Source organism: Triticum urartu, chromosome 6 (assembly GCF_003073215.2).
Source record: "Triticum urartu cultivar G1812 chromosome 6, Tu2.1, whole genome shotgun sequence".
NCBI classification, from domain to species: domain Eukaryota; kingdom Viridiplantae; phylum Streptophyta; class Magnoliopsida; order Poales; family Poaceae; genus Triticum; species Triticum urartu.
In genome coordinates, this window is record NC_053027.1 from 522,728,359 (window position 1) to 522,742,586 (window position 14,228).

The 14,228-nt window shown below is 42.3% G+C and overlaps 1 protein-coding gene across 1 annotated transcript; it reads left to right on the top strand.

Moving 5' to 3' along the window:
* The first annotated feature begins 12,252 nt into the window (after nucleotides 1–12,252).
* LOC125512627 (ethylene-responsive transcription factor ERF014-like) lies at nucleotides 12,253–13,530 on the top strand. The gene has a single exon (XM_048677729.1). It carries the CDS (start codon nucleotides 12,391–12,393, stop codon nucleotides 13,099–13,101), a length of 711 nt encoding a protein of 236 aa, XP_048533686.1. The 5' UTR covers nucleotides 12,253–12,390; the 3' UTR covers nucleotides 13,102–13,530.
* Nucleotides 13,531–14,228: the final 698 nt, after the last annotated feature.

Below are 14,228 nucleotides of genomic sequence, written 5' to 3' on the forward strand. Positions count from 1 at the left end.
TTCTATGGCTATGTTATTTTGATAAGACATAATTGCTTGGTTAGCATGCTTGAAGTATTATTATTTTATGTCAATATTAAACTTTTGTCTTGAATCTTTTGGATCTAAACATTCATGCCACAATAAAGAGAATTACATTGAAAATTATGTTAGGAATCATTCCACATCAAAAAATCTGTTTCTATCATTTACCTACTCGAGGACGAGCAAGAATTAAGCTTGGGGATGCTGATACGTCTCCAACGTATCTATAATTTTTTATTGTTCCATGCTATTATATTAAATGTTTTGGATGTTTAATGGGCTTTAATATGCACTTTTATATTATTTTTGGGACTAACCTACTAACCGGAGGCCCAGTGCCAGTTGTTGTTTTTTTGCCTATTTCAGTGTTTCACAGAAAAAGAATATCAAACAGAATGAAACCTTCACGAGGATCTTTTTTGGAACAAACGCAATCCAGGAGCTTGGAGTGGAGGTCAAGGAAGCAACAAGGCGGCCACGAGGTAGGGCGGCGCGCCCAAGGGGGTAGCCGCGCCCCCCACCCTCGTGGGCCCCTCGTAGCTCCACCGACCTACTTCTTTCGCCTATATATACTCTTATACCCTGAAAATATCAAAGGGGCCACGAAACACTTTTTCCACCATCGCAACCTTCTGTACCCGTGAGATCCCATCTTGGGACCTTTTTCGGCGATCTGCCGGAGGGGGATTCGATCATGGAGGGCTTCTACATCAACACCATAGCCTCTCCGATGATGTGTGAGTAGTTTACCACAGACCTTCGGGTCCATAGTTATTAGCTAGATTGGTTCTTCTCTCTCTTTGGATCTCAATACAAAGTTCTCCTCAATGTTCTTGGAGATCTATTCGATGTAATTCTTTTGCGGTGTGTTTGTCGAGATCCAATGAATTGTGGGTTTATGATCAAGATTATCTATGAACAATATTTGATTCTTCTCTGAATTCTTATATGCATGATTTGATATCTTTGCAAGTCTCTTTGAATTATCGGTTTAGTTTGGCCTACTAGATTGATCTTTCTTGCAATGGGAGAAGTGCTTAGCTTTGGGTTCAATCTTGTGGTGTCCTTTCCCAGTGACAGGAGGGGCAGCAAGGCACGTATTGTATTTTTGCCATCGAGGATAAAAAGATGGGGTTTATATCATATTGCTTGAGGTTATCCCTCTACATCATGTCATCTTGCCTAATGTGTTACTCCGTTCTTCTGAACTTAATACTCTAGATGCATGCTAGATAGCGGTCAAAGTGTGGAGTAATAGTAGTAGATGCAGAATCGTTTCGGTCTACTTGACACGGACGTGATGCCTATGTTCATGATCATGCCTAGATATTCTCATAATTATGCACTTTTCTATCAATTGCTCGGCAATAATTTGTTCACCCTCCGTAATATATGCTATCTTGAGAGAAGCCACTAGTGAAACCTATGGCCCCTGGGTCTACTTCATATCATATAAGTTTCCAATCTACAATTCTACTTTACTATTTATTTTGCAGTCTTTATTTTCCAATCTATATAACAAAAATACCAAAAATATTTATCTTATTATCTTTATCAGATCTCACTTTTGCAAGTGGCTGTGAAGGGATTGATAACCCCTTTATCGCGTTGGTTGCAAGGTTCTTATTTTTTTGTGCAGGTACTATGCGATTTGCGTGTAGTCTCCTACTGGATTGATGCCTTGGTACTCAAAAACCGAGGGAAATAGTTACGCTACTTTGCTGCATCACCCTTTCCTCTTCAAGGGAAAACCAACGCATGCTCAAGAGGTAGCAGGAAGAAGGTGGGCTTATCTAGGGCCTCCCAAAATATGCATGTTACCCTTGCTAATTGTATTGCTCGGAGGCTTCGGGTACCAAATATGTCGTAACCGTATCTATTAACTTTTATATATTCCATGATATAGTTTATCACATTATGCAATATTTTATTACATTTTTTACTAACATATTAACCCAGTGTCATAAAGACCAATTTTATGTATGTGAAAAGTTGTTTTGGGTATTTAATAAAATCACAAAATTTGGGTTGGGGTATGTCAGTTGTTGATACGTGGAGGACAAGACACCTGCCGAAGATGGGCCGGGGAGCCCTGAGAGTCCTAGTCGGGCAAAACAAGCATAACTTCGGAACTTTAAGCACATAGAGAGGAAACTTGATATTATTGCAATTCCTACATGCATATGTTCCTCCCTCATAATAATTTTCAGTAGCATCATGAATGAATTCAACATTGTAACCATCACATAAAGCATTCTTTTCATGATCTACAAGCATAAAAAATTTACTACTCTCCACATATGCAAAATTCTTCTCATTCGGAATAGTGAGAGTATGATAATCCACAAGTATAGGGGATCGCAACAGTTTTCGAGGGTAGAGTATTCATCCCAAATTTATTGATTCGACACAAGGGGAGCCAAAGAATATTCTCAAGTATTAGCAGCTGAGTTGTCAATTCAACCACACCTGGAAACTTAGTATCTGCAGCAAAGTGTTTACTAGCAAAGTAATATGATAGTAGTGGTAACGGTAGCAAAAGGTAACAGTAGTAAAAGTAGTGTTTTTGGTATTTTGAAGTGATGATAGCAATAGCAACGGAAAAGTAAATAAGAGAAGAACAATATGTGGAAAGCTCGTAGGCAATGGATCAGTGATGGAGAATTATGCCGGATGTGGTTCATCATGTAACAATCATAACATAGGGTGACATAGTACTAGCTCCAATTCATCAATGTAATGTAGGCATGTATTCCGAATATAGTCATATGTGCTTATGGAAAAGAACTTGCATGGCATGTTTTGTCCTACCCTCCCGTGGCAGCGGGGTCCTAATGGAAACTAAGGGATATTAAGGCTTCCTTTTAATAGAGTACTGGAACAAAGCATTAGCACATAGTGAATACATGAACTCCTCAAACTATGGTCATCACCGGTAAGTATCCCGATTATTGTCACTTCGGAGTTAACGGATCATAACACATAATAGGTGACTATAGACTTGCAAGATAGGATCAAGAACTCTCATATATTGATGAAAACATAATAGGTTCAGATCTGAAATCATGGCACTCGGGCCAGTGACAAGCATTAAGCATAGCAAAGTCATAGCAACATCAATCTCAGAACATAGTGGATACTAGGGATCAAACCCTAACAAAACTAACTCGATTACATGATAATTCTCATCCAACCCATCACCGTCCAGCAAGCCTACGATGGAATTACTCACGCACGGCAGTGAGCATCATGAAATTGGTGTATGGAGGATGGTTGATGATGCGATGGCGACGGATTCCCCTCTCCGGAGCCCCGAACGGACTCCAGATCAGCCCTCCCGAGAGGTTTTAGGGCTTGGCGGCGGCTCCGTATCGTAAAACGCGATGAATGCTTCTCTCTGACTTTTTTCTCCCTGAAACCAAATATATAGAGTTGGAGTTGAGGTCGGAGGAGCAACAGGGGGCCCACGAGGTAGGGGGCGCGCCCCCCACCCTTGTGGACAGGTGGTGGGCCCCCTGGTCTTCATCTTTTGCAAGGATTTTTTATTATTTCCGGAAAGTTGTTCTGTGAAGTTTCAGGTCATTCCGAGAACTTTTGTTTCTGCACATAAATAACACCATGGCAATTCTGCTGAAAATAGCGTCAATCCGGGTTAGTTCCATTCAAATCATGCAAGTTAGAGTCCAAAACAAGGGCAAAAGTGTTTGGAAAAGTAGATACGACGGAGACGTATCAGAGTATCATAAGAAACTCGAATACTATAAATTATTTCCACATTGAAAGAATAAAATTCAGAAAAAGGGTAATCATAATCATGACAAGTTGTATAAATATAATCATTGCTACTTTTTATAGTATAAGTATCATCATGATAATTATCATAAGTAGCAACTTTGTTCTCATCATAATCGATTGAAACCTATTCCAAGATAGTGGAATCATTACTAAATAAAGTCATGACCTCTCCAAATCCACTTTCATCAATATAATCATCATAAATAGGAGGCATTCTATCATCATAATAAATTTGCATATCAAAACTTGGGAGGTTAAAAATATCATCTTCATAAAACATATCATCCCCAAGCTTGGGACAAACATTAATTGCAGCAAATAAATTCTCAAACATGTCATTTTCATCAAACATAGCATCCCCAAGCTTGGGCCTTTTCATATCATAAGCATAATCACTCTCATCATTAATAGTATGGATAGCACCAATATTATAGCAACTAATATCATCACAATGAGTAGTAGGAGCAACATCATTTGAGAGGGATGCCTTTTTACCTTTGCTTATCCGTCTTTTCTTTTTCTTCTCCACATCATGTGTGGGTTTAATCCTCTTTTTGGAGCTCCTTATTAATGAGATTGGTTGAATAGAAGGCTCCTCCTCTTTACCTGATTCATCACAAGAATAATAGGAGGATATTGGGAAGTCTCTTCCCTTTCATTAGTATTCTCTTCATCTTCTATTTGTTTTCTTGTCTTTATGTAATTGGCAATATAAGGATTTTCAATGCAATTCACCGCACAATACATATAAATTTCCTCTAGATCAAAATCAAGAACATTAACGAGGGCAAATTCTGGAATATCCTTAATTATACATTTCATTTCCTCATAACCTAGAAGCAAACTAAGTTCATTATGATGCGCAAGGGAAATCAAGTCATCACAATTTTTGGACATGATTCGATCATGAAACAATTTGCATTGGATATTTAAATAACCATGTTCATTGCAAAGTTCACAAGGATGGCTAAAAAATTTTAAATTTTCAGCACAAACATCTAGCATTTCTTGCAACCATTTAGTTTCTAATACTTATGCCTCTTGCAAAATCTATCTTCCCTATTTGGTGTGTACTTGCAAACTCTATGCACTCCACAAAAATTGACATGCTTATAAGAGACATTTTCATGATGACTAGTGGAATCATTATTAGTATCATGGATATTCAAAGAGTTCATACTAACAACATTGCAATCACGCTCATCATACAAAGATTTAGTGCCAAACATTCTAATGCATTCTTCTTCTAACACTTTTGCACAATTATCGGAATCTTTATTTTCATGAAAGACATTAAAAAGATGAAGCATATGAGGAATCCTCAATTCCATTTTTGTAGTTTTCTTTTATAGACTAAACTAGTGATAAAACAAGAAACAAAAAAGATTTGATTGCAAGATCTAAAGATATACCTGTTGGGTTTCGTAGTAATTTCAAAAAATTTCCTACGCACACGCAAGATCATGTGATGCATCGCAACGAGAGGGGAGAGTGTTGTCTACGTACCCACGCAGACCGACTGTGGAAGCGATGACACAACGTAGAGGAAGTAGTCGTACGTCTTCACGATCCAACCGATCAAGCACCGAAACTACGGCACCTCCGAGTTCGAGCACACGTTCAGCTCGATGACGATCCCCGGACTCCGATCCAGCAAAGCGTCGGGGAAGAGTTCCGTCAACACGACGGCGTGGTGACGATCTTGATGCACTAGAGCAGCAGGGCTTCGCCTAAACTCTGCTACAGTATTATTGAGGACTATGGTGGCAGGGGGCACCGCACACGGCTAAGGAATAGATCACGTGGATCAACTTGTGTGTTCTAGGGTGCCTCTGCCTCAGTATATAAAGGACTAGAGGGGGGAGGCTGGCCGGCCAAGGTGTGGCGCGCCAGGAGAGTCCTACTCCCTCTGGGAGTAGGATTCCCCCCCAATCCTAGTTGGAATAGGACTCCTTGAGGGGGGAAAGAGAGAGAGGGGGGCCAGCCACCTCTCCTAGTCCTATTAGGACTAGAAGAAGGGGGGAGGTGCGCGGACACCTTGGACTGCCCCTTTCTCCTTTCCACTAAGGCCCATCAAGGCCCATATGGTTCCCGGGGGGTTCCGGTAACCTCCCGGTACTCCGGTAAAATCCCAATTTCACCCGGAACTCTTCCGATATCCAAACATAGGCTTCCAATATATCAATCTTTATGTCTCGACCATTTCGAGACTCCTCGTCATGTCCGTGATCACATCCGGGACTCCGAACAACCTTCGGTATATCAAAATGCATAAACTCATAATATAACTGTCATCGAAACCTTAAGCGTGCGGACCCTACGGGTTCGAGAACAATGTAGACATGACCGAGACACGTCTCCGGTCAATAACCAATAGCGGGACCTGGATGCCCATATTGGCTCCTACATATTCTACGAAGATCTTTATCGGTCAGACCGCATAACAACATACGTTGTTCCCTTTGTCATCGGTATGTTACTTGCCCGAGATTCGATCATCGGTATTCCAATACCTAGTTCAATCTCGTTACCGGCAAGTCTCTTTAATCGTTCTGTAATACATCATCCCGCAACTAACTCATCTAGTTGCAATGCTTGCAAGGCTTTAAGTGATGTGCATTACCGAGAGGGCCCAGAGATATCTCTCCGACAATCGGAGTGACAAATCCTAATCTCGAAATACGCCAACCCAACATCTACCTTTGGAGACACCTGTAATGCTCCTTTATAATCACCCAGTTACGTTGTGACGTTTGGTAGCACCCAAAGTGTTCCTCCGGTAAACGGGAGTTGCATAATCTCATAGTCATAGGAACATGTATAAGTCATGAAGAAAGCAATAGCAACATACTAAACGATCGGGTGCTAAGCTAATGGAATGGGTCATGTCAATCAGATCATTCAACTAATGATGTGACCTCGTTAGTCAAATAACAACTCTTTGTTCATGGTTAGGAAACGTAACCATCTTTGATTAACGAGCTAGTCAAGTAGAGGCATACTAGTGACACTCTGTTTGTCTATGTATTCACACATGTATTATGTTTCCGGTTAATACAATTCTAGCATGAATAATAAACATTTATCATGATATAAGGAAATAAATAATAACTTTATTATTGCCTCTAGGGCATATTTCCTTCAATACCTTCAAGCGCTAACCTCCCCGACAATGGCGCCAGAAAAGAGCTTGATGTCTACTACACAACCTTCTTCTTGTAGTCGTTGTTGGGCCTTCCAAGTGCAGAGGTTTGTAGGATAGTAGCAAATTTCCCTCAAGTGGATGCTCTAAGGTTTATCAATCCGTGGAAGGCGTAGGATGAAGATGGTCTCTCTCAAGCAACCCTGCAACCAAATAACAAAGAGTCTCTTGTGTCCCCAACACACCCAATACAATGGTAAATTGTATAGGTGCACTAGTTCGGCGAAGAGATGGTGACACAAGTGCAATATGGATGGTAGATATAGGGTTTTGTAATCTGAAAATATAAAAACAGCAAGGTAACTAATGATAAAAGTGAGCGTAAATGGTATTGCAATGCTAGGAAACAAGGCCTAGGGTTCATACTTTCACCAGTGCAAGTTCTCTCAACGATAATAACATAATTGGATCATATAACTATCCCTCAACATGCAACAAAGAGTCACTCCAAAGTCACTAATAGCATAGAACAAACGAAGAGATTATTGTAGGGTACGAAACCACCACAAAGTTATTCTTTCTGATCGATCTATTCAAGAGTCTGTAGTAAAATAACACGAAGCTATTCTTTCCGTTCGATCTATCCTAGAGTTCGTACTAAAATAACACCTTAAGAAACAAATCAACCAAAACCCTAATGTCGCCTAGATACTCCAATGTCACCTCAAGTATCCGTGGGTATGATTATACGATATGCGTCACACAATCTCAGATTCATCTATTCAACCAACACAAAGAACTTCAAAGAGTGCCCCAAAATTTCTACCGGAGAGTCAAGACGAAAACGTGTGCCAACCCCTATGCATAAGTTCACGAGGTCACGGAACTCGCAAGTTGATCACCAAAACATACATCAAGTGGATCACGTGATATCCCATTGTCACCACAGATAAGTACATGCAAGACATACATAAAGTGTTCTCAAATCCTTAAAGACTCAATCTGATAAGATAACTTCAAATGGAAAACTCAATTCATCACAAGAGAGTAGAGGGGGAGAAACATTATAAGATCCAAATATAATAGCAAAGCTTGCTATACATCAAGATCGTGCCAAATCAAGAACACGAGAGAGAGAGAGAGAGAGAGAGATCAAACACATAGCTACTGGTACATATCCTCAGCCCCGAGGGTGAACTACTCCCTCCTCGTCATAGAGAGCGCCGGGATGATGAAGATGGCCACCGGAGAGGGATTCCCCCCCTCCGGCAGGGTGCCGGAACGGGTCTAAATTGGTTTTCGGTGGCTACGTAGGCTTGCGGCGACGGAACTCCTGATCTAGGTTTCTTTCTGGAAGTTTGGGGTTATATAAGAGGTGTTGGAGTCGGGAACAAGTCAAGGCGGTCCTCGAGGCGGCCACGAGGTAGGGGGCGTGCCCAGGGGGTAGGGCGCGCCCCCCACCCTCGTGGTGGCCTCAGGACTCTTCTGGCCCATCTCCGGTACTCCGTGGGCTTCTTCTGGTCCAAAAATGATCTCCGTGAAATTTCAGGTCAATTGGACTCCGTTTGGTTTTCCTTTTTTGTGATACTCAAAAACAAGGAAAAAACATAAACTGGCACTGGGCTCTAGGTTAATAGGTTAGTCCCAAAAATCATATAAAATAGCGTATAAATGCATATAAAACATCCAAGGTTGATAATATAATAGCATGGAAGAATCAAAAATTATAGATACGTTGGAGACGTATCAGAGGCCCCTCTGGGCTCATGGCCTCATGGGGTTCCCTCTCTTGTACCTCTTCAATGTCAACACTTATATATACCTCTGGATCTTAATTATATTTATCGTGGAATTTTATGCAACATCAATTCATGATCTAAGGCGAAACTCATCTGTAGCCCTGTTCTGGACTTTGCCAGAGGTGCGAATCATCATCTTCAACCTTTTCATTGACCCTCTACTGCTCCCATGATGACATGTGAGTAGTGCACGCTTGGACTATGGGTTTGTAGCAGTAGCTATGCAACAATCAATCCCCGCTCTTTGATGCTATAGATCACATTAGCTACCTAACATAATTGTGATCCATATGACACAATTATGGCGGTTAATTTTGTTATGTGATGATTGTTTCTTGATTATATGATCATGTGTGATGTTTTGCATGGCTTATAGATGCATATACTTGCTCTCTGATTCACCGGTAAACCCAGTAGACATTTTAGATGAAAGATCAATAGTGGGAGTGGTGTGCGTTAGATGGGGTTAATCTTTATAAGTGAAGTTTCAGTGACACTAAGATGAAAAAACTTGTAATTGTATTCTCGCGCACTAAGGATGGAAATATAGTTAACTCATTGTCTCGACGATGATATTGAGGTGAGGGGAATGTATTATCAATTGTATGTCATCTTGCTTAATGCAATCCTATGTTTATTTTGAACTTGATATTTGAGAATGCATGCGTTTGTGAATGGTCTTTAGGTCGAGCATTAGCTATAGATGATTATGACATCTAGCCATTCTATAGATTCATGGACATACTAGTTATATAATATCGTCACATCATATAATATAATTATCCATATTGTCTTAATCGTTTATCTTGCATACCTATGCTTATATTTTCACGCCATTGCTTATTGTAGGGACACTACTAGTGTACTATGAATCCAGTCCAATTTCCCACATAAAAACAACTACCACTTTAATTTTACATGCACTTTTATTTTCTGCAATTAATATTCCAAAAATACAGAAACACTTCCAAAAATTAGACACACTCATAACTTTGTTGCAACTAGTAAAGCTAGTGAGATTGACAACGCTAGAATTGTTGGGGATACAAGGAAGTTTCTAATTGTATGTAAGGACAAGCTTTGGGCTTGAAAACATTTGATTACATGGATTGATATCTTGGTTCTCGCTGAGGGAAACTTGCCTGCTAGTTACAAATACTTGCACTTGGTGGCCCAACAACTTGCTAGCTTATGTGATTCTCTTGGAGAAAACAATAGCCTAGAGGCTCTAGGCAGCTATGTGTGTTGTCCAGGAAAGATCATACCCTCTCTGACCTCAGCCGGAGGGTGTCAGGTTCCATTTGGAGGCTCCGGTGCCCAAAGGGTCCAGGCCAACTTCGAGCGCCACCCGAACAAATTCAGTACCACGCTGACCTGGTCTGAAGAGCGCCCAAAGTGAGCACAACTTACACACTTTTTTGGGACCTCTCTCTCTCTCTGGGTTGTGGGTTTTCTGGTTGTGTATTTTGTATGTTGAATCCCTCATATTTCCACGATGCAGCCCGTGTTTGTATTATGACATGCATATGACTCAAAAAACAAGAAATCACAGGTAGAAGTGTCATATTCTTTATCTTTTGTGTGTGTGTGGGGGGGGGGGGGTCTCCGACCATATACATATCTTTCCTACTTAGAAAGGTTGGAGTTGATGATGAGTTCACATATAAGACCATATGCTACTTATAAAGGTTGGAGTTGATGGTGAGTTCCCATATGGGACCATATCCTACTTATAAAGGTTAGAGTCATATGTGAGACTAGCAACCTTCCAAAAGATATAAATTATAACAAACAATTGTTACTTTTTACACGGTATGAGACCATCAAAAAAAATAAATACACTGTTGCCCAAATTATGAGAAAACACTCTTATGAAAACAAAAATTATAAATGCATACAACTCCATTTTAAAATCATGGTCTTGATTTTAATTTCTCTGCCCAACCAATTCTTCCAGTTCTATAGTTCTATACCACAATAGAAGAGAGCAAACACATTGCAATTCCAATGCAGTCATAGACGTTATCCTCCTACCAAACACATGATCCGGTGCATTCAAATTACTCTTGCCCATTCTCTTATCTTTTATCATTTAAAATGTTATCTCACTCTAAATCTTCGAAAGCACTAAAAAGGGTCGCTTAAAATTCTTCAATGGCTACAATATGGTCTTTCGTTATATCGACGCTCTCTTTCTAATCATGACCATGCAACAACAATAAGACACCATCATATTTGATGATATCCTAAGTCAATAGTATCTTATCATCCTTCCCTTTTATGGTTCCTTAGCGATGCACAACATTGTGCTAGTTTCATCTCAAAGTACACATACATTATGTAAGCACTATGCAAACATGGCTAGTCTTCTAACATAGTGTCATTAAACAAAATCTCATTAGGGGCAAATCATCACTTGAGTTGTAGCTACTCTCAGTCAAGCTTCCATCTTCTCCTTCTTCTTTCTCTTCTTCATCTTCATCTACTTCTTCAGATTGAGTCTTCCTTTTGCTCTCGCGCATACTCCCACAAAAGTTATCAAGGAAGCAATTCGAGCTGCTAGTGGGACATAGCACATTGGAGGAGCAGCTGCCAGTGGGACATAACATAAGCTCAGTACTTCGGTGATAAACCTTCAAAATGGTGTTTCTAAATCCCTCACTTGTATAGCTGTGCACCTCGAGAAAATGATTTATGCCCAGCGATGACCGAACAGGATAAGCCACGGCATGCACGCCAGCACTTAGACCAATCATAATGAGCGAGCATGCATGCATGCAACTCATCGTTGCTTAGTTTTGAGTGAACTTTAAGCATAAAACGTGTTGCTTCCGAGGTGCTGACATGCTGCGTACGTAATATATACTCCCTCCGTTCTAAATTACTCGTCATAAAAATAGATGTATCTAGAATTAAAATACATCTAGATACATCCATACGTGCGACAAATAATTCGAAACGAAGGAAGTAGGATCGAATTTACAGGACCTTTCCTTCTTTTTTCTTCAATTATTTCCGTTAGTGTTTCCTCTGCGTTATTGCAGATGCAGTAGTATCGTACTGGGGTGTACAAAACAAAAGAAACACACACACACACGCCCTCTGTTCCTAAATATAAGATGTTTGTCTTATGTTTAAAAACAGAGGTGCTCCATCCAAATACAAGACGTTTGTCTTAAACGTCTTACATTTTGAGACAGAAAAAGTATCATAAAAACGTCTTACATTTTAAAACAAACAGAGAATGTCAAAATTTGACTTGCATTTTAAGACATGGGGAGTAGTTAGAAACGGAGGTCTGGTGGTGCCAAGCTTGTATCAGCGTGATGTGGGCGAAATCGTTTTATACAAACACGGACTAGAGACACACAACCAATTTCAGGTGAGACAAAGGAAAGTTAAAAAATGCACGCTTTGGTGCCCCTGGTTCCTATAAATAAGCCATCGGGCGCACCACTCTGCCTGCACCAGTCACACACCCAACCAACCACCCCTAGCTACCACTTCAACCTGCACTGGTCTCTTCACACTCTCCTCGCGACCATCGGAGTTCAGCGGCGCTCGCACATCAAAGAAATCAAGTTCGTGCCACGGCGAGGAGCGTCGTCGGTGAGCGTGATCGGTCCGGAAATGGTGAAGAGCGCGCAGCAGCAGGTGGCGCTTGGCGGCGACGGCGGCAATGCGGCGGCGGCGAGGCAGGGCGGCGGCAGCGGCGGGAGGCAGCAGCAGCAGCAGCAGCAGTACAAGGGCGTGCGGATGCGGAGCTGGGGGTCGTGGGTGTCGGAGATCCGGGCGCCCAACCAGAAGACGCGCATATGGCTCGGCTCCTACTCCACCGCCGAGGCCGCCGCGCGCGCCTACGACGCCGCGCTGCTCTGCCTCCGGGGCTCCGCCGCCGACCTCAACTTCCCCGTCCACCTCCCCTTCCACGTCCCCGCCGCCGCCATGTCGCCCAAGTCCATCCAACGCGTCGCCGCCGCCGCCGCCGCCACCGCCGGCAGCCCCCTGCAGCCTCCCCACACCATGGCCTCCTCTGCCTCCTGGCCCGGCGCCGCCCCGCCGTGCGGCTACGGCGACAACGCGCCGTCCTTCGGCTCCCCGGAGGACCAGTCCGCCCGCCACAGCAACGCCGACGACGACGAGACCATGGCGCACGGCGACGACGGCGTGGACTACGACGCGCTGGCGGACATCGACGCCTTCTTCCAGTCGCCCAAGTGCATGGACTACGCCACGATGATGGACCCGTGCAGCACCTTCTTCGCGCCGGCGCCCATGGCGCCCGTCGAGTGGGAGGAGGAAGGCGAGATCAGCCTCTGGAGCTTCTCCTCCTACAACTGATCGAGCTCAAATGGCAGCTCCGGCCACGGCCATGGAGGGCATTTCAAGCTTCGGCCGGTCAAATCACCACTAAGCAATTCCATCAATACTGACAGATTAATTACTCAACTACCACTACGAGTGACCAAGAATTGGTCACGGTAAAAATAATCGCGGGCCATGATCAATTCTTACTTCATGGCCTCGCGAAGGATGATGATTAATTATTATTTCATTCATATTCCGTAGCTAAATATAATATGCTAGTGCCACTGGCGTACTAGTAGTACTACGTATCCGTACTAGGCCAATTATACATTTGTGGGGGAGCTCTGATGGAGCTACATGTTTTAAGGCAGCTTCCATGGAGCCAACTCCCTTCAACTAGTTTACATGTGTACTATGTGTAAAAGCTGTTTGTGCAAGTGTGCAAGCAATGGGTTATGATGATGAATTGCTTCTTTAATTTTGCTTTGTTTTAGGTGAGTACTCTACATGTTCTAAAGTCAACTTTTTGGTTAGGAGACATGGCAGAAGAGTCACATTTTCTATTAGGCTGGTCATAGTGGGGAGTAACTTAGACTAGTGTCATACATATGACACTAGTCTACGTTACTACCTTCATAGTGCAAAGTGTCATAGAAGTAGTATCATATATGGTTGCATTTATTAGCTTATAGACTCAACATTTCTTGGGAAGCGCTATGTGATGGTAACATAAAATGTTACTCCAAACACCTCTCTCCTCATTAACTAGGAGCCATATAAGCAAACTTGTCTTGAGATGTGTTATGTTACTAGCTAAGTTACTCCCACTATGAGTAGCCTTAAAAGAGAGTGAAATAGCTATTCCAAAGCGGAGTTACTTTCAAGAGGAACAACATCATAAGAAACCCCGGTAACTGAGAGCGGATTATGACGAAGCTATGTACCTAGGATAGGGTCACGGACCTGTCCAAACTGCCCTACACAAGAACATCTCTAGAAGAAATCACCTTTCAATCGACTTGGAGGTGTTCCACTCGACAGACTGGAAGACACTCGACCAAGAAGCGACCACTCGACCAAGACCAAACCACTCGACGACCAGGAGACCTAAAGGCACTCCGCATGCTAACGGTCGGTTATTAAGTAGCCTTTATGGTCAT